This window comes from Pongo pygmaeus, chromosome 6 (genome assembly GCF_028885625.2).
Source record: "Pongo pygmaeus isolate AG05252 chromosome 6, NHGRI_mPonPyg2-v2.0_pri, whole genome shotgun sequence".
NCBI classification, from domain to species: domain Eukaryota; kingdom Metazoa; phylum Chordata; class Mammalia; order Primates; family Hominidae; genus Pongo; species Pongo pygmaeus.
Window position 1 is genome coordinate 40,789,278 of NC_072379.2, and position 25,006 is coordinate 40,814,283.

At 42.3% G+C, this 25,006-nt stretch overlaps 1 protein-coding gene across 1 annotated transcript; it reads left to right on the plus strand.

Annotated features, from left to right (window-relative positions):
• Positions 1-599: 599 nt before the first annotated feature.
• Positions 600-9,804, plus strand: IGFBP3 (insulin like growth factor binding protein 3). The gene is made up of 5 exons (XM_054494797.2): positions 600-1,411; positions 4,702-4,928; positions 5,474-5,593; positions 7,212-7,352; positions 8,321-9,804. The coding sequence occupies exons 1-4, from the start codon at positions 1,009-1,011 to the stop codon at positions 7,335-7,337; spliced, it is 876 nt and encodes a 291-aa protein (XP_054350772.1). The 5' UTR covers positions 600-1,008; the 3' UTR covers positions 7,338-7,352; positions 8,321-9,804.
• Positions 9,805-25,006: the final 15,202 nt, after the last annotated feature.

Below are 25,006 nucleotides of genomic sequence, written 5' to 3' on the forward strand. Positions count from 1 at the left end.
CTATGAAAGGACTATTTGGTTAATTACGTTTCAGCAGTGCCCAGTTTATTGTCTTTATTATTCTTTTGTCGTGGGTGTAAACTCTATTTGAAAACACAATCAGGGAGAATACCCAAGACAAGAAGAACAGTTGTCATTTAAAATATTTGAAAATCCCTGCCTTAAGGACGCATTCGCTTGCCGGTCCACTCTCAATTGGGGACTTGCGGTGTAGCAACACGTGTGAGTCTTCTTGCGTTGAGAAGCAAGCCTGGAAAGGGGCGAAGGCCCCGGGCGCATCTTCAGATGCAATACGTGTTTGTGGGCCCCTGGGGATGTAAACAGCCCAGCGGGTGTAAATTAAACTCCGCAGTGCCTTGGCTCCCTGAGACCCAAATGTAAGTCAGAAATGTCCCAAGACTTCCCTGCCAACGGAATTAAATTTTAGAAAGCTCCACGAGGTACACACGAGTGCGAAGCAGTGCATGCCAGTTTCCCCGACACCGGCTCGCCGCAGGGAGACCTCACCCTGAGAGCGGAGGGGGAAGGGCGGCGGGGTCAAGGAGATCGGGGGTGCTGAGTTGGCCAGGAGTGACTGGGGTGACCGGGGGTGCTGAGGTGGCCTGGAGTGCCGGGGTGGCCGGGCACATCTTGATTCTTGTAGACGACAAGGTGACCCGGGCTCCCGGCGTGCGCACGAGGAGCAGGTGCCCGGGCGAGTCGCGAGCTGCACGCCCCCGAGCTCGGCCCCGGCTGCTCAGGGCGAGGCACGCGCCCCCGCAGCCGTGCCTGCGCCGACCCGCCCCCCTCCCAACCCCCACTCCTGGGCGCGCCGTTCCGGGGCGTGTCCTGGGCCACCCCGGCTTCTATATAGCGGCCAGCGCGCCCGGGCCGCCCAGATGCGAGCGCTGCGGCTGGGCGCTAAGGATCAGCCGCTTCCTGCCTGGATTCCACAGCTTCGCGCCGCGTACTGTCGCCCCATCCCTGCGCGCCCAGCCTGCCAAGCAGCGTGCCCCGGTTGCGGGCGTCATGCAGCGGGCGCGACCCACGCTCTGGGCCGCAGCGCTGACTGTGCTGGTGCTGCTCCGCGGGCTGCCGGTGGCGCTGGCTGGCGCGAGCTCAGCAGGCTTGGGTCCCGTGGTGCGCTGCGAGCCGTGCGACGCGCGTGCACTGGCCCAGTGCGCGCCTCCGCCCGCCGTCTGCGCCGAGCTGGTGCGCGAGCCGGGCTGCGGCTGCTGCCTGACGTGCGCACTGAGCGAGGGCCAGCCGTGCGGCATCTACACCGAGCGCTGTGGCTCTGGCCTTCGCTGCCAGCCGTCGCCCGACGAGGCGCGCCCGCTGCAGGCGCTGCTGGACGGCCGCGGGCTCTGCGTCAACGCTAGTGCCGTCAGCCGCCTGCGCGCCTACCTGCTGCCAGCGCCGCCAGCTCCAGGTGAGCCGCCCGTGCCAGGTGCGCTGCGTGCAGCACCCGGCGCAGTGGCGCCGAAGGGCCTGGGGGTTGCTGGGTGCCGCTGCGGGAGACTCCGGTTTTCTTCTCACTGGAGATAGTATGTGGGGAAACTGAAGGCGCTCAGGGAAAGGTGAAGGCGCTCGCCGGAGGGACCCTCCCCAGCCGGCCCTCTACTTGCTCGATTCTCTAAGTACAGAGTACTTGTAAATTGCAAAGCGCTTTCAGTGAAAATGGGTTAAAGGTTTCCGGAGCTGAGGGGAGCGGTACCGATGTTTAGCTGTTGGAAAGATCCTGGACACAGGAGATTCTCCTCGCCCCGCACGGGGGTGTACACGGACTGCAATCCCAGGGATGCTTGGGGATGGGGGATATAGGAGGATTTGGACCAAGGAAGGTGGACAGGCAAGTTGTAGGAAATAGTACCTCTCTTTTAAAATACTGACTTCGCACAGCCTTTTGGTTTGCAAAGCAATGTCTAGTCCCGGTGTGTCCAAAAACAAGTAAAGTGGATTCGGGTTTTGATATCTTCTGCGGTTGGAAAACCTGAAGCTGAAAAAGAAGTAACTTCTTAAGGTTACCCAGAGGCCGCAACAGAGTGTAGGTTTGAACTCCGCGTGCCACTTTCAGTACCATACCATTCTTACAACTCGGGCCACCCCTGCACCTGTGCCGACCTCAAACAAACTTCCAGGTGCGTGGTGGGTGCGGGCAATGTGTACTAAGTCAATTTCAATGACACGGAAGGGAGTTGGAATCAGTCCTAGGGCTGTCTCCCTTAATCTGAAATGGGGGGGAATGAGATGTTGTTAAGGGGAGCCCCAGAAGAGGAAAAATGCAAACATTTGGCAGAGTTACCCTCTTGGCTTAGCCACTATCAGTATCAGGCAGGCAGCGACTCTGGTAAGGGCATCACATTGTTCCCTTAAAAAAAGGAGCGAGGGTTGTTTAAATGGATTTGGCAGCTGTTCTTCTTTCAAGCATTCTTAGCCAGCCTCACTTAGTTATATGAGAAATAAAGTTCCTGCCTTGCACAGCTGAAGGCTGGGAGAATTCTCCCCATCCTAATTCCCCCAACTCCCCAACGATCACGTTGGACAGATGTCACTGGGCAGGCCCCCACCTAGGGCTAGCAGGATGAACAGTCCCTTTATAATTTATGTAGCTGTAGAGTTCCATGCCCGGGTGAAGTTATTTTCTGGCTAGGCAAGGCTGGCTCTGCTCACCCCTGAAAAACGCTGGATTCATGTAAAGGCAAAATGCCTGAAACATACACTGGCTCTGGTCAGCTGTTAAAGCTGCTGGAGGCATTTGTCTTTCTGGGCAAAGTTATGTCATTTGCCAAGTGTTGTACATTATTGTGCATTTTGGGGTTTTCAGAAAGTGATCTTAGAAATACTGATACACATTGTCATTGTTAGGCTTTAGCAATCGTTATGATTACCACCTTAGTAGCTCTGTAGTATAGGTTGATGTGAGTTATAAGACTATAAAAAGATCTAAGTGACTTCTAGAATCCATTTGACAAAAAAAGGTAAATTTATGACCGTCAAAAGTCACAATTATCCGTTGCTTAAATGGAACTGTTTTGTCTTCATGCCCTAGTCTGCACCCCAGGCATTAAGAAGAAACCAAGGAAATTTAAGAAATTACTCAAGGTTCTTAGAAAAGAAGTATAAATACATTTATTTACATGTTCTTAGAATATTTACATTCTTAGTATCTCTTTTATCTCAGTATTTCCTTGAAAAAGAAAGCAAGCTAAGATTAAAAGAAATTGAAACCAAATCCTCGCAGGTAGGGACCTCTGTGAGGCTTTGGGCTGGACCCTGGGAATGTGTACTTCCCAAGGTATGAAACCCCTTGGCGTACTTTACAGCAGGACCTCAGTGAGCTGTTTGGCAGGTGAGGAAACTAAGACCCAGAGAGGAGAGGGACTTTCCTAAGGCCCTGGTGCGTGACCTGCCAGTAGCTACTTCCAGGGCAGAGCAGAGCATCTGCAGCCAAATCATTGCAGCCCCTGGTAGCTTTCTAGAATAGATTGTGGACCAGATGGGCCACCTGAGCTCCCTGCTAGGGTTACACATTATAGCCCTGTTTGTTGTAGTAGAGAAATTTCATGACTCTCAATTGTGGACTTAAGCCGAAGCCTCCAGACCTTGGCATGGTCCACAGGCCCTGGGAGCATGGGCTCTGAATGTAGCCTTTGATCCCCATAGGGGTCTTACGGCCCCTCCAAGTTCATTCTGAAGAAGGAATGGAGTGGGAATCCTGGCTGCAGATCCAGTCTTGAATTTAGTCATATACTTAAAATTCCAATTCAACTGTTAACATTCCAGCATCCATTTTAAGCATCAGACTTTCTTCATTTAGCACTTTTTATTATAAAAGGGAGATCTGCTGGAGGGGGATTTCTCCTACCCCACCCCCACCCAGGGAAGGAAAAGCTCTTTGGCACTTAGAAGTCTGAGCTGTGAGTGGGACTTTGGCATTGTCTGCATCCATGTGCTCCTGTGCTCACCGGGGGTGAAGAGGACTCACTTAGGCAGGCACCAGCAAGATGCACAGTGTCTGTGTAGACCTTGAGTTTTAGAGATGTAACGGGGACCTAGAAAACAAGCCACCAACATGCTTGCATGATTCTGAGCCCCTGAGGCAAAACACTTTGCAGGTAATAATTCAGTTTTCCCATCTGAGCTGGACACCAAGCTCTTATAAGCCTGTTTACCCGGTAGCATTGAGGACGGTACTGGTCAACCTTGGAATTCCCATAAGGGCTTGTTACAACTCAGACTGCTGCTGCCACTCCAGCGTTTCCAGAGTGGAGAATGTGGATTTCTTCCAAGTCCCCGGGCTGCCGCTGCTCCCACGGGTGGGAGGACCACGCTTGGAGTTGACTGCAAAATTTCTGAGCCGGCGCTGCAGCAGCCTCCCGTGGCTCGGGTCTGCCCCCTGCCGGTGGAAGATGAAGCATACTGCCTTCACCTTCTACTGAGGGGCACTTAAGCATTTGTGTCCCTTCTTTAGTTGCAGCTACTCAGGAAGAGCACCTGTCAGATTGACTTTCAGACAGATAACTTCTTGAGGTAGAGCAACCACCATGTAGTGAGTAGTATTATGGAATAATACTTCGTCGAGGTATTTAAAAAAAAAACTTACTTGGATTGTCAACTAATATTGTCATTTACATGTGACCTGGTTGCAACGTTAAGATTTTTAAAAGACTGTGATAGATGTTGATGACTCTCATGTGTTTGTCTCTCGGGCGTTTTAAGGAAATGCTAGTGAGTCGGAGGAAGACCGCAGCGCCGGCAGTGTGGAGAGCCCGTCCGTCTCCAGCACGCACCGGGTGTCTGATCCCAAGTTCCACCCCCTCCATTCAAAGATAATCATCATCAAGAAAGGGCATGCTAAAGACAGCCAGCGCTACAAAGTTGACTACGAGTCTCAGAGCACAGATACCCAGAACTTCTCCTCCGAGTCCAAGCGGGAGACAGAATATGTGAGAGCTTTTCCTCTTGTTAAAGGAGGAGGGCAAGACCTGCCAAGCCTGGGTACTCAGAGCCTCTTGAGGGCAATTCTTACTCAACAAACCCCAGCGTCTGGCTGATGGGTGGGCAACCCCTAGCCCCTCTGTGCCCTACCTCTCTCCTCTCCTTACATAAAGAATATTGACCCTTTTGGAGAATCTTATGAGAATCAAGCTGAAATAACACTCTTAAAAGCATATGGGATGTCATAAAGACCTCTGCAGATAATGAAAAATATTCTCATAAAGATAGTTTTATTTACTTCATCCTCTATGCTTGTTGACCTGCTATTGGTTCCATACCAGCTTCTGTGCCTTACTCTGGGAAGAGCAAAAGGGAGACAGGGAGTGATGGTTAGCTTATTCGAGGGACTTTCATGCTACATCAGACATAAGGTATCTGAGGAGCAAATTACAGGTCCCACTTTTGGTAGTTGTGCAGCATCATAAGATTTTTAAAGCACACATTCTAGAGTAATAACCGTGACTCTGTTGCTCTGGTCCTTCCTGATCCCCAGGGTCCCTGCCGTAGAGAAATGGAAGACACATTGAATCACCTGAAGTTCCTCAACGTGCTGAGTCCCAGGGGTGTACACATTCCCAACTGTGACAAGAAGGGATTTTATAAGAAAAAGCAGGTAAGTGAGGTCCTCGGTGTGTTTTCTTCCTCTTCTGGTTCTGTTGACACAGAGGAGAAACCCACCTCACCAGCCCCAGGCTCTTCTGGCCATAGCTCTAACTCTGAGCCTGTGCAGCACCAGTGCCCAGGACTTGGTGCCAGTCTCAGGAGGTGAGACTAAGGGCTGCTTTGACTTGTTGTTCTGAGTGCTGCTATACTGGCCGTAATCCTCAACCCTAGTGCCTTTCCACCACCCATTTCCCACTCCTGCCCTTTCAGTGGTTCACCCACAGGGCGGACAAGATGCTGCCCAGGGGCACCCTTTATAAACTGCAAGTGGACATGTTGACACATTTGTTAATGCTGCATCAGGGAGTGACATTTCAAACAACTATTATAGTCAGTTTCCAAGAAGTGTGACATGAGGTCATACCACAAAAAGCTTACCCTGAAATCCCACAATCGTCCCCTTTCCTACTGATGCCTTCTTGATAGTGAGCAGGTTGCAGTATTAAGATTTCGAAAAGGCTGTTGCTAGATGTTGATGACTCCTGTGTCTCTGTCTCCCTTGGGCTTTTCAAGGAAGTGCTAGTGAGTGGGGGAAAGACTGCAGCACGGCCAGCTTGGAGAGCCCAGCCATCCCCAGCACACACCAGGTGTCTGTCTTGTCATGGAGGGGATGGAACTTGAAATCAGACACTCGGTCCATGCTGGGGACGGCCAGGCGCTCCAAACTGGCCATGTTGTGGTCTTCTCCGACTCACTGGCATTTCCCTAGAGAGCCCAAGTGAGAAGAAGGCATGAGAGTCATCAACATCAAACAACAGTCTTTTCAAAATCTTTATATTGCAACATAGTCCCATTCCTGGAGAAGGAATGGAGTGAGAATCCTGGCTACACATCAGCCCCAAATGTAGTCATATGCCTAAAATCCCAATTAAACAACCTGAAAATGATCAAACAAATTTAAGATGTAGTAATATTAAGCTGTAATAAATATGCTTCTATAGACTTTGCGTTATGTGATGGCACTATTTCAATTGGCTTTCTAATTGGACAATTGATACTATGCTATCTACAGAATTGGCCTTCGGAGACCTAAGTGAGCCACAGTGGCCTCAGGGTGACCATATACTAGGATTCATAGTAGTGGCCACAGTCAGAAAGCCTAAGCTTTCCTCCATTGCCATTGCTTATTTATACCCACATTTTCTATCAAAGTCATATTCATTCAACAAAGTCATACTGAGAAGGTGTCATGTGAGGCTGGATGTGGGCTCCAAAGGCACAGCTGTGATTTTCCCAGGCAGCGGGGATGTTCTCAGTCCCGCATTTGGCAGAGAAGTCGGCAGGTCCGAGAGGTTCTACAAGGGCTGGTGTCCACCTTACACTCCTAGAAACACAAAACTGCCCCCACCCCCGCTTTCTTGGAGCAGGAAGTTACACCCACACGCATGCACAGGGGCACACTCAGCGGGCCTAGGCATGCGTGGCTCTTATGTTGCCTTAGCTGAAATTTCTGTTGTGCTTTCTCAGCATAGCAGAGTCACGCTGGCAAACCATCATGGGCCCTGGCCACCGACCTGACACCAGACCCAGGGGCATTCACTTCTCTGTCTTCTGTTTCTCTCCCACAGTGTCGCCCTTCCAAAGGCAGGAAGCGGGGCTTCTGCTGGTGTGTGGATAAGTACGGGCAGCCTCTCCCAGGCTACACCACCAAGGGGAAGGAGGACGTGCACTGCTACAGCATGCAGAGCAAGTAGACGCCTGCTGCAAGGGTGAGCACTCAGGAGGGGCAGCCTGGGGCTCCAGGGCCTCACTGTCCTTGGACCAGCCTCAGGGGCTGGGCGTGGCCACCGGCCCTTCCCCAGGCTTACAGACCCAGGAGCTGCAGCGCAGGGCCAGAAAGAGCAAAGCAAATAGGACAGAGCCCTCAGAAGGGTGCAGGGAGAGGGAGACCCCATCAACCCAACCAAACAAGTGTGGGGAAGGAGGCTGGCCAGTGCGCCTCAGGGACACTCTGCTTTATTTCAGATACCTCACAGCACCTAAGCTATCATTCATCCACACACAAAGTGAAGATTTTCAAAGTTAGGCTTTACCCGTGAGGTCTGGAGGTCCATTTATCTTCACAGGGAAACGGTTTTAATCCTCAAGAACCTGCTAAAGATACGTGTTTCTAAATTAAAGATGTGAATGTGAGACAGCTGAAATAGCTGTTGGGAGAGCATCAGTCTGAAGATGCAGCTTTTTTTTTCTGTAAAATATATAATGAATATTCTGTTAGTCTGTGGCTAATATAATTTTAATAAAGTTAATTTAAATCTGATAGAAAAATGAAATTTTAAATGATAATTTTAGAGAATGCTATTATATCCAGTATTCTTTTTTCTTTTAATAAATGAGGGAACTATTGGGGGAAAAGAATAAATACATTTTCTTTCATTTTATTAAGACAAATTTAGGAAGCAGAAGAAATTTGCATGTTTAGTTATGAGGGTTTCTTTTTTCCTTACAAGTTGGAAAAAATAATTTTAATTTGAGGGTAACTCTTTGACAATGAACACTGTGAGCAGCATCTGGTACTCGTTGCTTTGTTTAAAAACATGGGTTGAGACCCCAGCCCTGCACTTGCAGGCCTAGTGCCATTAGCCTGCAGGCTGTGCTGGATATCTCAGGGCAAGAGTCGAGCCCTTTTGATTTTGGGGGGATTATTTCAATATATTTCTTTTTCTTTTTGTTTTAGTTAATGTGGAGCTCAAATATGCCTTATTTTGCACAAAAGACTGCCAAGGACATGACCAGCAGCTGGCTACAGCCTCAATTTATATTTCTGTTTGTGGTGAACTGATATTTTTTTAAACCAAAGTTTAGAAAGAGGTTTTTGAAATGCCTATGGTTTCTTCGAATGGTAAACTTGAGCATCTTTTCACTTTCCAGTAGTCAGCAAAAAGCAGTTTGAATTTTCTTGTCGCTTCCTATCAAAATATTCAGAGACTCGAGCACAGCACCCAGACTTCATGCCCCCGTGGAATGCTCACCACATATTGGTCGAAGCGGCCGACCACTGACTTTGTGACTTAGGCGGCTGTGTTGCCTATGTAGAGAACACGCTTCACCCCCACTCCCTGTACAGTGCACACAGGCTTTATCGAGAATAGGAAAACCTTTAAACCCCGGTCATCCGGACATCCCGACGCATGCTCCTGGAGCTCACAGCCTTCTGTGGTGTCATTTTTGAAACAAGGGCCTGGGTCCCTCAACCAAGAAGAATGTTTATGTCTTCAAGTGACCTGTACTGCTTGGGGACTATTGGAGAAAATAAGGTGGAGCCCTACTTGTTTAAAAAATATGTATCTAAGAATGTTCTAGGGCACTCTGGGAACCTATAAAGGCAGGTATTTCGGGCCCTCCTCTTCAGGAATCTTCCTGAAGACATGGCCCAGTTGAAGGCCCAGGATGGCTTTTGCTGCGGCCCCATGGGGTAGGAGGGACAGAGAGACAGGGAGAGTCAGCCTCCACATTCAGAGGCATCACAAGTAATGGCACAATTCTTTGGATGACTGCAGAAAATGGTGTTTTGTAGTTCAGCAACTCAAGACGAAGCTTATTTCTGAGGATAAGCTCTTTAAAGGCAAAGCTTTATTTTCATCTCTCATCTTTTGTCCTCCTTAGCACAATGTAAAAAAGAATAGTAATATCAGAACAGGAAGGAGGAATGGCTTGCTGGGGAGCCCATCCAGGACACTGGGAGCACATAGAGATTCACCCATGTTTGTTGAACTTAGAGTCATTCTCATGCTTTTCTTTATAATTCACACATATATGCAGAGAAGATATGTTCTTGTTAACATTGTATACAACATAGCCCCAAATATAATAAGATCTATACTAGATAATCCTAGATGAAATGTTAGAGATGCTATATGATACAACTGTGGCCATGACTGAGGAAAGGAGCTCATGCCCAGAGACTGGGCTGCTCTCCCGGAGGCCAAACCCAAGAAGGTCTGGCAAAGTTAGGCTCAGGGAGACTCTGCCCTACTGCAGCCCTCGGTGTGGACACACGCTGCATAGAGCTCTCCTTGAAAACAGAGGGGTCTCAAGACATTCTGCCTACCTATTAGCTTTTCTTTATTTTTTTAATTTTTTGGGGGGGAAAAGTATTTTTGAGAAGTTTGTCTTGCAATGTATTTATAAATAGTAAATAAAGTTTTTACCATTAAAAAATCTCTTTCCTGTCAGTGTGGCGATTCCTCAGGGATCTAGAACTAGAAATTCCATTCGACCCAGCCATCCCATTACTGGGTATATACCCAAAGGACTATAAATCATGCTGCTATAAAGACACATGCACACGTGTGTTTATTGCAGCATTATTCACAATAGCAAAGACTTGGAACCAACCCAAATGTCCAACAATGATAGACTGGATTAAGAAAATGTGGCACATATACACAATGGAATACTATGCAGCCATAAAAAATGATGAGTTCATGTCCTTTGTAGGGACATGGATGAAATTGGAAATCATCATTCTCAGTAAACTATCGCAAGAACAAAAAACCAAACACCGCATATTCTCACTCATAGGTGGGAATTGAACAATGAGAACACATGGACACAGGAAGGGGAACATCACACTTCGGGGACTGTTGTGGGGTCGGGGGAGGGGGGAGGGATAGCATTGGGAAATATACCTAATGCTAGATGACGAGTTAGTGGGTGCAGCGCACCAGCATGGCACATGTATACATATGTAACTTACCTGCACATTGCGTACATGTACCATAAAACCTAAAGTATAATAATAATAATTAATAATGATAAAAGAAAAAAATCTCTTTCCTTTTGTTATTGACCATCTCTGGGCTTTGTATCACTAATTATTTTATTATTTTATTATATAATAATTATTTTATTGTAATAAAATAATCCTGAAAGGGGAAAATATTTTAGCTGTAGTGGAAAACTGCATAAGCACAAACGTTCCCCTGCTTTCCCTTTTAGCAAAAGGACCCAAGTCAGTTTCCATGGCTTTGTGGGATGCCTATGGAGGCATTGGGTCATATCTGCAAGATGGTCCAATTCTAGGAGGTTGTGTTGTTGGGACAGTCTGTGGCCCAGGTTTGATCAGGTCAGCAATGTGTACCTATGTGACTGGTCCTTGCCTTTTTTGGGTTGTGTCCTGTATTGTCCCATCTAACACTAGCAGCCGTCCACAGACAAGCAGGGAAGGACCAGAACAGACACTCAGCAATTCAGTCTTGTGTCCTTTACCGCTTTGTCCCCTTCCCATCTCCAAGCAGAGAGTGGCCCTTCTCTGCTCCAAGCAGAAGGGGTTCTGGGATCTAAGTCCCCTATCTGCAGCCTTGGAACAATTGTTACTTGTCAAAGCCACTTTGGACAAAACACTGAGCCTGTGGCTTCAGGGCATCCAAGGATAAACTGCAGTCGAAGAGTTACCTCCTGTCTAGTACCTCCTGTCTAGCGCCATGTCTGATTTGTTGATGAAACATCTAAAATGATACCCTTATCACATGTGTTTTAAGTGATGAACAGCAAGTTGGTTCTGTAAGTGTTCAGAGGACTGGTATTGTGGGGTGTGGTCTCAGGCTGATCACATGAGAAACCAGGAAAAATAAGAAAGCACGCCCCTTGGGGGTGCTGTGACTGCAAGGCTGTGAGGATGGAGGGAGACAGTGAGCAGAGGGAGCCGATTGCAGGGAGCAGGCACCAAGCACCACGGAGAGTTGTGCCGCAGAATCCTGGAGCACCTGGGAAGTGAGGCCAAGTGTCTGAATATCCAGGACCAGAACATGGCAACCTCTTGGGAGCTGCTGAAGAGCTATGAGCTACAAAATAATGCTTGCCTTCTAAGCCCACTGGATTTGTTTTCCGGGGAGCCACCAACTCATGTGCCCCTTCTTGTCCTCATTTCTTAACCTCTAACTTCTGCTGCTTCCCACACTTCATGATGATTAATTCTATGTGTCAACTTGACTGGGCCATGGGGTGCCCAGATACAGCATCTGTGAGGGTGATACTGTGAGCATAGTATCTGTGAAGGTGTTTCCAGATGAGATTAGCATTTAAATCAGTGGACTCAGTAAAGTAGACTGCCCTCCCCAATGTGGGCAGGCATCCACCGATCCATTAAGGTCCTGAATAGAACAAAAGGCAGAGGAAAAAAGAATTTGTGCCTTTTTTCCGTCTGCCTGGGCAGAATTGCACCACCAGCTTTCCTGGTTCTCAAGCTTGCAGATTACAGATGGTGAGACTTAGCCTCCATACTTATATGAGCCAATTTTTTGTAATAAGTCTTTTTTGGTGGGTGATTAGAGACAGGTAGATAGACTAGATAGATGATAGATTGATAGATTAGATAGGTAGATAGGTCGATTAGACAGAGATAGATGATTGATGATAGATAGATAGATAGATAGATAGATAGATAGATAGATAGATAGATAGATATAACCTGTTGGTTCTGTTTCTCTTGGAAACCCTGACACAATACCTATGATCAACTATTCCCTGTAAATGCTCTCCTGCCACTTCCAGTAAATACCTTAAAATTGCATACTCTCATTCTCCTCTGGACCCTCCAGTTCTTCTACCTGCCTGCCTTGGCCTCCCAGGTAGACTCATGGGGCCTCTTCTGATCCTCTGCCATCTTCCTCAGCCAACTTCTGCTCCCTCAGGCTTTTGCTTCCACTAACCCCTAAGGTCACATGTACCCAAGCAACCTGCACACAGACACACACAGAAATGAACAAGTAACGGTGGTCTCCTCCATGGGAGTCAAGGCGATGCAGGTGCTACAACAACAGCTTCCTAAGATTTAGTTATCAAATCAACACACTTTAGGAAAAATAACAATCACCATTGTTGATGAAGGTACCCTAATGGGATTCCAGGTTCTCTGATGTGGCAGCCTGTCTAGAGGGATGTTTCTGATCTGATCAAACTCCTTGAACTAGTCATCCCACTGGAGAAACAAATCCCACAGGCATCATCAGAGATGTGCACAGACAGTTAAGTACAAGGGCATTTTACACTGAAATGCGTTGGTACAAAGAAATATTATGCCACCACTAAAAATGTTTTTGAATAAGAGTTAGAAAAATGTCTGTGGTGGGCTAAAAGAAAAGCAGAATGCAATTATATTGTGTACACACACACATAAAACCAAAATAAAATACACCAAAATATTAACCCTGGCTATGTGAGTGTAGATAATGTCCTTGTTTTATTTCTATTTTGATACAATCTCAACAATTTCCACAGTGAAAATGATTTGTTTCTTTTCATTCAGAAAAACTTGCTGCATGTTTTATGCCCCTGCCTCTACTTCATGAATGAGCAATGAGTCTACATTTCCATCAGCCCACTAGTCATCTCCAAGAAGTATGGAGCCCTGACCTCCTGGTCCAGCCACCTTCCCAAACCTTGGAAATTGTCTTGGCTTCTCTCCTTGTCCCACATTCAGGCATAATTGTTTATCTACTTTTTATGTTCTAGAAGGGCACACAGCAGTGAACAAGCCATATAAAATCACTGCCCTTGTAAATAAAGACAATAAACAAGATTAGTCAGTGGGATCGATAGGGTGCTCAATAGTGTTAAGTGCTATGGGGAAAAAAAATAAAGGGAAATGTGAAGTGTCAAGTATTGTTAATGCAGGGGTTTTTTTTCATCTTCTCTCTCCCTCTGTTCCTTCCTTCCTTCCTTCCATTCTTTCCTTCCTTTCTTTCATTTTTAGAAAAGCTAGCCAAGGAAGGCCTCATTGAGAAGGTTACTCTTGTTTTTAATTGACAAATGATTATTTGTACATATCTATGGGGTAGAGTGTGCATGTATATAATGCATGTATACATTGTATAATAATCAAGTCAGGGTAATTAGTATATCCATCATCTCAAACATTTATCATTTCTTTGTGGTGAGAGCATTCAAAATCCTCTCTTAGAACTATTTTGATATATGCATTATTGAGGAGCTCTCATGACCTAATCACCCTTAAAGGCCCCACCTCTTACCATCACCTTGGCCATGAAGTTCCAACACCCAAATTTTGGAGGGACACATTCAAGCCATAGCAGTATGAAATATCTAATAGTTGAAATGAAAAATAAAGCAGATGGAATTTTTAAAAAATGATACAGCTAGGCCAAGCACAGTGGCACACATCTGTAATCTCAGAACTTTGGGAGGCCAAGGTTGGAAGATCACTTGAGCCTATGAGTTTGAGACAAGCTTGGGCAACATGGTGAGAACCTATCTCTACAAAAAATAAAAATAAAGAGCCAGGCATGATGATGTGCACCTGTGGTCCCAGCTGCTTGGAAGGCTGATGTGGGAGGATTGTTTGAGCCCACCATGTTTGTGCCGCTGCACTCCTGCCTGAGTGACAAAGCAAAACCCTATCTCAAAAAAAAAAAAAAAAAAAAGAATGGCTACAGCTAAAGGACAATTCAGTAAAGGGGAAGAACAAGTTGAGGAACTCTCTTAGAAGGAAACAGAAAAAATAATGACTGGGAAATACAAAAGATCGGTTGAGAGAAATGAAGGACAGAAACAGATATAGATAACAGAAGTCCTAAGAAATACCTAAAGAAATCACAGAGATAATTTTCTCTAGGATTGAAAAAAGGGAAGACTTTATATTGAAAGACCCCATAGAATGTAAAAAGAGATAATTTCAAAAGCATTGCTTGGTAAATTATGGTGAAATCTTAAAATAGCAAAGTTTCAGCACAGAAAGAACATATCACAGTTAAAGAAATGAGTATCCGTTGACACCACATTTTTAGAGAGTGACTCTAGACACAGGAAGATGAGGGAAATAATTTAGAAGCTAGAGTTTTATACCCAGTTAAACTGTCTTTAAAAGTGAGTGAATGGTCAACTAGTTTAAACATTCTCACAAAGAAAACACCAAGTTATTTAAGTTCTACCAAGTGCTTCAGAAACAGATCATCCAATTCAATAAAAACTTTTTAAGAAGCTGTAAAAGGAAAGAATATACCTCAAGTTATTCTACAAAACCAGTATGTATAACCCCAAAGCCAAAATCAAGCAAAGACAAATACAGGCCTATTTTGCTCATTAATGAAAAACCCCAAGGAAATCATTAAGAAAGCAAACTCCATAGTCCCTATTAAAAGCATTACACTATTTCCAACTGGGGTTTACTCCAGGCATATAAAATGATTTAATATTAGAAAACATAAATATATATATATCACAATATATTAAAGAGAGAAGTGTTATTTAATGGAAACAGTAAAAGCAGTTTACAAAATTCCACCCAACAAAAACTGTTAATAAATTAAGAATGTAAGGGAATGCCCATTATCTGATGATGTGTATATATTGAAGAACAAAACGCAGCAAGCACCATTGTAAATGGAGAAACATTAGAAACAATCTCTTTAAAATAATAAATCAGACGAGGATATTCACTCTTACCATTTCCATTCAACACAGTATGAGAGAACTGAGCTTGTACAGTAAGATAAAAAAGAGACTTGACAGTTGAAAAATACTGTATTTGCAGATATTTACATGGAAATAATAACAGAATCTACAAATTATTATAAATAATAAAAGTATTTAGCAGTATGGCCGGGTATAAAAATATGCAAATGTGAATTTTATTTCTATCTACCAGCAACAACCAACATAAAAAAAGACAATGTAAAATCATCTCAGAGAACATGAAATACCAGCTCCCTTTGCCCTGCCTAGGCCACTCTGAGGTGTGACCCTCCCTATCTTGATGGATTGAACTTCTGTGGAGTTCAGTGTGGCTTGGCCTGGATTGGCCTTCCCACCTTCTGGGTCCCATTTCCTCATAACCATATTGATTTTTCATGAGAACGCTTCCTTGTAAGTTGCTTCCCTGAGTCTTTCTCTTAGTATCTGCCTTCTGGGGATCTAATCTAAGAAATACATGTACACACATGTACAAGAATATTTTTGCAGCACTGTGGACAATTTTTTAAAACCTGAAGATAGCCTAGTTCCCATCATCAGCAGCCTGGATCAATAAAGTGTGGTGTATTTTCAAGAGAGGGGACCCTGTAGAAGCCTAAATAAATAAACAGCAGGTGCATAAAACAATTGAGACTCGTAGCTTTACAGCATCAGTTTAAAAGCCAAGTCCCTAAAGATCATTTTCCACATGATACACTTTTTATGATGTTAAAAAAGTAACTGAAATCATCTAAAATAAAAATATATGTTTAAAAAATAAATATAGATAAAACATATGCAAAGAAAAGCAGTGAGTGATTAATTCCATATAGGTTGTCAGAATTCTGGCTGTTAAGTTGGATGGGTAGTTGATGGATCTTTATTGCACTATTAAAAAATAGAACAAATAAACAAGAGAGGACCAGGCGTGGCTCAATAATGAGAGTGTGTTATAAACCAATTATGATCAGCTCTTGCAGTTGATTAGAAAGTGTTCAAAAGAGAATAGGAGAGAAGGTGGAGTCAGCAAGTACAGGTGATTCTTTCCAGAGATTGATTCTCCATCCCTTGTGTACCCCAATCTGCTTCCTTCTACTTTGATCTTCAGCATTTGCAACATAAATAAGTTTCACCAACTTCTATCTGGCTTTCTAATCTCCTTTATCTTCTCAAATCCCATGACAATCATTGCTCCCTGAGTCTTATTTCTAAATCTCGACACTGACAGAGTTGCTCCTACTGAAAAATCTTTCTTTTTAACAAATTTATTGAGACAGAATTAACATATCATAAAATTCACCCATGTTATGGCTTTTAATATAGCTTTAAATGTACAGCCATCACCACAGGCCAAGTGTGGAACATTTTCATCACTTCAACAAGAAACCCTAAACTCTCTAGCAGTCATCCTCCATCCTCCCTCCCCAGCCCTAAGCAACCATTAATCTACTTTCTGTCTCTATAGATTTCCCTATTCTGCACTTTCATGTAAATGGAATTATAATGTATACTTGCATGTGACTAGCTTCTTTCACTTAGCATGTTTCCAAGGTTCATCCATGTTGTAGCATTATCAGTACTTCATTCTTTTTGATGGTTGAGTAATATTTCACTGTCTAGATATACCACAGTTGACAAATGTTTATCCGTTTGTCCATTGATGGACATTTGATTTATTTCCACCCTTTGGCTATTGTGAATAATGCCTCTATGAACATTTATATATAAGTTTTTGAATGGACATACATTTTCATTTATCTTGGGCATATACCTAGAAGTGGCATTCATCCAGGAGTAGAATTGTTGGGTCATATGGTAGCTCTATGTTTAATCATTTGGAAAACTTCTAGACTATTTTTCAAAGCAGTTGCACCATTTTACAATCCCACCAGTACTCTAGGAGGGTTCTGATGTATCCAGATCCTCATAAACACTTACTGTTATCAGACTTTTTGGTTCTAGTTATCCTAGTGGATGTGAAGTGATAACTTTGATTTGTACTTCCTTCATGGCTAATAATGCCAAAGACTTTTTCATGTGCTTATAGGCCATTTAATACATCTTTTTTGAAGAAAAGTCTGTTCAGTCCCTTTGCCTATTTTTAATTGGGCTATTTGTCTTAATATTGTTGAGTTGTAATTGCTTCTTATATATTTTAAATGCCAGTCTCTTATGAGATATATGATTTGCAAATATTTTTGACCATTCAGTGGATGTCTTTCACTTTCCTAATGGTGTCACTTGAAGCACACAAGGCTTAAAGTTGAGGAAGTCCAATTTATCTATTATGCTTTTGTTGCTCATGCTGATGGCATCATACCTAAGAATCTTTGCCAAGTTCAGAGTCTTGAAGACTTACCCCTATGTTTTCTCCTAAGAGTTTTTTAGTTTTAGGTCTTACATTTAGGTCTTTGATAGATTTTTGAGTTAATTGTTGTTATGTTATATGGTAGGGGACCAACTTCACTCTTTTGCCTATGGATCATTTGTTGAAAAGATTATTGATTACTTTTGGCACCCTTGTTGAAAATCAGTTAATTATTAATGTATGGGCTTATCAAGGGACTCTCAACTTGTCTATTTTTATGCCAACACCACATTATGTTCATTACCATTACTTTGTAGTAATTTTTGAAAACAGAAAGTATGAGTCCTCCTACTTTGCTTTTTTCTTTTCAGGATTGCTTTGGCTTTTCTGCGTTCCTTGCATACATTATGAATTTTAAAGTCAGATTGTCAGAGAAGTCAGCTGAGATTCTGAGAGAGACAACATTTAATTTGTAGATCATTTTGGGGTATGTTGCCATCTTGACAATGTTAAGTCTTCTAATCCATGAACATGAAATATTTTCCCATTTAGTTAGAGCCTCTTTAGTTTCTTTTGGCAGTGTTTTATAGCTTTCAGAATATAAATTTTACACTTCTTTTTTCAATTTATTTTTAAATATTTTATTCTTTTTGATGTTATTATGAATGAAATTGGTTAATTTTATTTTTGAATTGTTTATTGCAAGCATATAGAAATACAATTGATTTTTTAATCTTGATTTCATATCCTGCAATGTTGCTGTACTCATTTATTTGTTCTAATGGACTTTTAGTATATTCCTTAGGAATTTCTAAATAGCAGATGGTGTTATCTTTGAATAGAGATTCTTTTATTTCTTCCTTTGCAATCTGAATGCCATTTATTTATTTTTCTTGAATATATCCTCCAGTACAGGTAGAAGTGGTAAGAGCAGACATCTTTGTCTTGTTCCTGATCTTAGGCAAAAAGCCTACAGTCTTTCATCAAGTATGATGTCAGCTGTGGGTTTTTCCTAGATCTCTTTCATCAGCTTGAGGAAGTTCCCTTTTATTCCTAGTTTGTTGAATATTTTTATTATAAAAGGGTATTTTTGTTTGTCAATTATTTTCTGCATCTACTGAGACGATCATGTAATTTTTTTGTTTTTATCCTATGATTTATTGATTAATTTTATTAAATTTTAGATGCTAAAATAATTAATATTATTTTAATTAATTAATTTTCAGAAGCTAAAATAACTTTGCACCCCTGGAACAAATCCCACTGATCATGGGATATATTCCCCACTGATCTAGATTCTTTTAATATGTTGCTGTATTCAATTTGATCACATTTTGTTGAGAATTTGTATGTCCATACTCATAAGAGATATATGATCTATACTTTTGCTCTGATGTCTTTGTCTGGTTGTGGTATCTGGGTAATACTAGTCTCATAAAATGAGTTGAAAAGTTTTCACTTTTTATATGTTGACCTATCTCCAAGTTCACTAATTCTTTCTTCTGGAAGTTCAAATCTACCATGGACTCCTTTTAGAGAATTTTGTATTTCAGTTACTGTACTTTTCAACTCCAGCATTTCCATTTAGTTCTCTTTTTTCATAATTTTTATGCATTGATATTATCTATCTGATGCAACATCATACCCTTCTTTACTTCTTTAATCATGTTTTCCTTTAAGTCTGTGAACATATTTATAATAGATTTCATATTCTGCAATCTATTTTTGTTAAATCTGCCATCCGGTGTTGTTGTTGTCGTTGTTTGTTTGTTTGTTTGAGACGGAGTTTTGCAATTATTGCCCAGGCTGGAGTGCAATGTCGTGATCTCAGCTCACCACCTCCGCCTCCCGGGTTCAAGCGACTCTCCAGCCTCAGCCTCCCGAGTAGCTGGGATTACAGGCATGCACCACCACGCCTGGCTAATTTTTTTTTATTTTTAGTAGAGATGGGGTTTCACCATGTTGGTCAGGCTGGTCTCGAATTCCTGACCTCTTGATCCACCTGCCTTGGCTTCCCAAAGTGCTGGGATTACAGGTGTGAGCCACCGCACCCGGCCTGCTTTTTTACTGGTATATAGGATCTACTTTACTATTTATTTGCATGCCTCATAATTTTTATTGGAAACTGAACATTTTAGATTGTATATTGTAACACTTCTGGGTCCTGATCTGTCCCTCACCTGGGCTTGGTACTGTTACTTCTTGTTTGTTTTTTAGTGATTGGCTGAATTATTTTAGTGAAGACTATTCCTGTGCACTACCACCAGGGTTCAGCAGCTAATGTTCCTCCTCAGGCTGCTTAGCTGTGGGTATGTCCACAGGCACCCTGGGATGACAGTGGTACAGGTAGGACTCTTTTCCTCTTCTTGGGCCATGCCCAGCTATTAAACTCCACTGGTTGCCAATGGCCTCCTGTATTGTTTTCAACAATTCCCTGGGCACAAATTCCAAACTGTAGCTCATTTGAAGGAATAGTTTCTGAAGCCAGAGTCTGATATTTGTTCTGATCCCAGAGTCTGATATGTGTTCTGGACCCAAGAGGACTCCTCCCAGCTGTCATCCCTCAGTTCTCTCCTGCAAACTAGCTTGGCTATAGTCCAGGCTGTATCTTCATTAGATCTATAAATCCCCTTCCAATTGCCTGTCATTACAATCTCCACTTTTTTGAGAGTGCCCATAGATTTAAACTTCTCCAGGTTCTCCTGCAAATTATGTTAGTTTTCATGAGAAGAGAAAGGAGCTACCTGTTTCATGTCCTGCATCTCCCTTCAGGCAAAAATCTCTGAGTCAGGGCTCTGGACTGGGGGTAGGGACAATGACAGTCTTCTCTCTAAATGATTCCCTTGCTCTGAGAGCTAAGAACTTCCTGGAGGGGGGATCATGTCCTTTGGCTTGCCTCTTCTGGTGTGAAACCAGAGCTAGGGCAAGGGAAATAAGAGCCCTAGTGTTCTCAGCATGCCACATCCAAGGTAGAGACTCCATTCCACGAATTGGGGCTGGGCAGAAGTGAGCCCCCTTCCACTTCCCCTCTTCTCTTCTCTCCCCCTCCCCTTCCTTAAACTCCCCACCTCCTTGCTCTTGACTGCACTTGTCTGGAGCTTACCTTAGCAACAGGTAGCTGGGGGCAGGATGAGACACACTGAAGTCCTGACCCTCGTGGAAAGACAGCCCAGTGACTGGCAGCTGGCAGGAGAGGAAGCTCTGTGTTCTTAGCTGCACCAGTCTGGAGTGTAATCTCTACACACGACGCTTAGAGGGGAAAGGAACAAGGGATCTTGGTTCATATACTACACTCTTATCTTTCTTACTGAACTTTCATAGATTTTCTTGGATAGATGTTTTTTCACTTGTTGTTTGCCTTTACAGCCATTTTAGGACTCTTTGAATGGTTTCATTTTTTTTTTAATATTTTTCACCAGTTTTACTAGGGAGCAGGTTGGTGAAGCATCTCACACTGTCATGCTGCCTCCAAATCTTAAAAGTTCCCCATTGCCTTCCAACTAAATCAAAACTCTGAGCCTGACATTTACAGCCCATACCGGAAACTCCTAGCACACCTCACCTCTCATTAATGCCCATAAACATACCTTGTGTTCTCACTACACCAAACAGCTTACTAAACCCAGCATGCACAATGTACTCTCTGGTTCTTGTATTTTCCTTTGTTGAAACTAGTCCTTCCTCCATCTTGCTCGGGTGAGCCATCCTATCTGCCCATCCTTCAAAGTCATGGCCTGAAGGCCATTCCTCTGAGAAGCCCTCTTATCCACTGCATACAGAGTAGTTTCTCTCTCTCCTCTGAAAACCCCAGCACTATCTCAGTATATTTTAATGGACTTGACTTACTTTTGTTGTTGTTATTATCTTCCCCACCTCCTTCCCCTACAACTACCAAATCCTTCAGAAGAAAGATTCTTCCCTGTTTGATGTTGTCACCTCCCTAGTACCTATGTCATGAATAACGTTCATTAATTATTTTTAAATGAATGCATGCATGCATGCATAAACGAGATTGGGTAAATACAGGGCAAACCAAGAAGGAACTGCTGCAACAGCCCAGTTGTGACATGGTAAGAGTTCAAATCAGAGGATAAAAAGACAAAGTAAGAGTCATTAAAGAGCAAAATCAGCAAGATTTTGTCTCAGTTTTAGAGTAGAGGGAGACTACAAGGAAACGTTAAGGCCAGAGATGTACCATGGATAATTGTTCACTCTCTCTATAGCCATGATGTGTGGATAATTCTGGATTTGAACACGTTTCCCTCTCCCAAAAGCTTGCCAATGTCTGTCCATCTTACTTGCTGTCTTGCAAAACAACACCATACTTCAACATCTTCTGATGGGTTGTGTTGAAGACATGAAGTACGGAAGTTTGGAGAAGAAGCTGGTTAGGGGGCCAGGAGTTCAGATTTGACAAGCTGAGTTTCAAGAGAACAATGACCACATGGAATATCATGTGGGAAAAAAGAAATTTGAGGTAAGAGTGAGGTAAGAGTGCTGAAAGCTAGGTGAAAGCTTTGAGAGTCCAGAGTAGAATACCAATGCAGGAGAGGGTTAGTATGTCCCACTGTGAAGGAGCACTTCTTTTAAGGAGAGAACGAGTTTTTTTGTTTGGTTGGTTTTTGTTTGTTTTTAGTATTTCAGCTAATGTATGTGTCCTGTAAGCATTTCCTGACATTCATACCATTCTAATAGGACAATTGAGTAATGACACTAACGAGATCTTTCAGACTAAATATTGGTCCTCCATCATCTCTGGACTAGAGTGGCAGTGACTCACAGAAGCTCCCACATTTTCCAAGATGCCACAGGGGCAGTCTGTATTATTTCTCCTAGATCTCCCAGAGCATCCTGCTCTGTCCTCTTGTCTTACATCTCTGGTGGAAATCCTTTGTGCCAACAGTACCCAGATGAAGGAGGGCCAACCATTTTGTCTAGAAAAGTGGCTCTAACTCCAAGTCACTGTTCTCAGACCAAGCCACTATCTCTTCATTCTCTTTCCAAGGCCCCTTCCAGATGGAGGGACTGAAGCTGACATCATCCTTCCTACTCAGTGGTGGTACTCAGCCCCCGTACCATGCTGGGGACACAACTCACATTGTAGTCCCTGTGAATGCCCTATCCTGGAGCCCATAGAACACAACATGAAAGATGCCCCCTGGAGTTGTGCAAAATCTACTGTCTTGGCCAAAGAAGCAGTAAGAGAAAGGCAAGGTATGAGTGCACATGCTTCCTGGGGAAGCCAAAGAATTATTAAGGGAAGTAGAGCAATGGTTTTCAACGTAGCCTCAGTAAAGTCTAAAGCTTTCAACTAAAGGCCTTAAGGAAAATTGTTAACATGAGTCTCTGAGTGTCACTATGATTTTTTAAACGTTTAGTCAAGTATTCTTAAGTACAATATAACAAGACTTATTAAATTAATTTTATTTTCTAAAACTTTTCTTTCTTCTTGTCATGACATTTTTAAATAACATATATAAATACACATATTTGGTATCTATGTAATGACTGTCTATGAGAAATTCTTTGTTTTCTATTTCTACTGTAAATGTATTTTTCTCATATAAGAGTACTGTAACTAAAAGATAATTTTTATACAAGGAAGGAAGAGAGGGAGACAAGGAAGAAAAGAGAAGAAAGAGGAAATGCCACCACAGCCCTAATGTTCCTACACAACCAAAGCTAAAATCTGAATGTTTTTCAGCCTGTTGTTTTTCCACTGCAGAACCAATGTAAAACTACTAGCAATCTTACTATAACCTGGATCTTAGCATTATATCTTGGTGATATAGTATTCTTTTTATACATAGTTGGATATGATTAGATAACATTTTCTCGAGAATTTTTGCATCTATGTTGATGAGAGATATTGATCTGTAGTTTTCATTTCTTTTAATGTCTCTATCTGGTTTTCGTATTAAGATAATACTGACCTCATACAATGAGTTAAGTGTTAATTTTTATCTATTTTGAGAAAGAGATTGTGAAGTGTTGCTGTCATTTCTCCCTTAAATGTTTGGTAGAATTCACCAGTGAAACAATCTGGGGTTAGTGCTTTATTTTTGGAAGGCTAATTATTGATTTAATTTTTAAAAAGTATCATTCTATTTAGGTATTTATTTCTCCTTGTGTGAGTTTTGGTAGTTTGTGTTCTCAAGGAATTAGTCCATTACATCTATGTTATCAAATTTGTGGGTGTAAGGTTTTCATAGTGTTTCTTTATTATCCTTCTAATGCTCATGGTACTAGAACTGATGGCCTCTCTTTTATTTCTGATGTAGGTAAAATGTGCCTTCTATTTTTCTTGGTTAGCCTAGCTACTGGTTTATCAATTTTATTAATGTCTTCAAATAACCATATTTGGTTTCCTTGATTTTCTCTATTGTTTTCCCAGTTTGGATTTTATTGATGTTTGCTTTATTTCATTCTTTATGCATGCCTTAGGCTTAAATTGCTCTTCATTCTCTAGTTTCCTAAGGTGGAGGTTTAAATGATTGATTTTAGATCTTTCTTAATTTCTATATGTATTTAATGCTGTAAATTTCCCTGTAAGCACTACTTTAGCTGCATCCCACACGTTTTGATAAATTGTATTTTAATTTTCATTTGGCTAAAAATAGTTTTTAATTTCCCTTGAGACTTCTTTTTTTAACCCATGTGTTACTTAAAAATGTATTGTTTAATCTCCAAATATTTTGTGATTTTCTAGCTATCTTTCTGTTATTGATTTCTAGTTTAATTCCATTGTGATCTGAGAGCAGACATTGTATTATTTCTATTTTTTTAAATGTGTTGAGATGTGTTTTATGGCCCAGGATGTGGTCTATCTTGATGACTATTCCAAGCAATCTCGAGAAGAATGTGTATTCTACTGTTGTTGGATTAAGTCATCCAAAGGTGTTCATTATATCCTTGATTGATGATGCTGTTGAGTTCAACAATGCCATTGCTGATTTTCTGCCTGCTAGATCTGTCAATTTTTGATAGAAGGGTGTTGAAGTCTCCAACTATGGTAGCAGATTTATCTTTTTCTTCTTGCAGTTCTATTTGTTTTAGCCTCACATATTTTGATGTTCTGTTATTAGACACACACACATTAAGGGCGATTGTGTCTTTTGGATAATTGACATCTGTTTCATTATGTAATGCCCCTCTTTAATGCTGATAATTGTCTTTGTTCTGAAGTTTTCTTTGTAATTAACATAGCTAATTCTACTGTTGTAATTAGAGTTAGGGTAATATATATTTCTCCATCTCTTTACTCTTAACCTATAACGTCATTATATTTTAAGTAGGAATCTTATGAACAATATATATGTTGATTTTGTTTTTCATTTTCTAAAGCATACTGACAACCTCTTTATTTTAGTTGGGACATCTAGTATGTTTAAAGGGAGTACAGATATATTTTGTTATAGCCAACCACATTTGTAAATGTCTTCTTTCATTGAATTATTATTTGTTTATTTCTCCTCCTCTTTTTCTACCAACTATGGTTTTAATTGAGCATTTCATATAATTTAATTTTCTGTCCTCTCTTACATATCAATTGTATTTATTTAGTAGAAATTATAACTGGTTGTGATAGTTAATTTTATGTGTCAACTTGGTTGCACCCCAATGACAAAAATGGGGTCAAACATT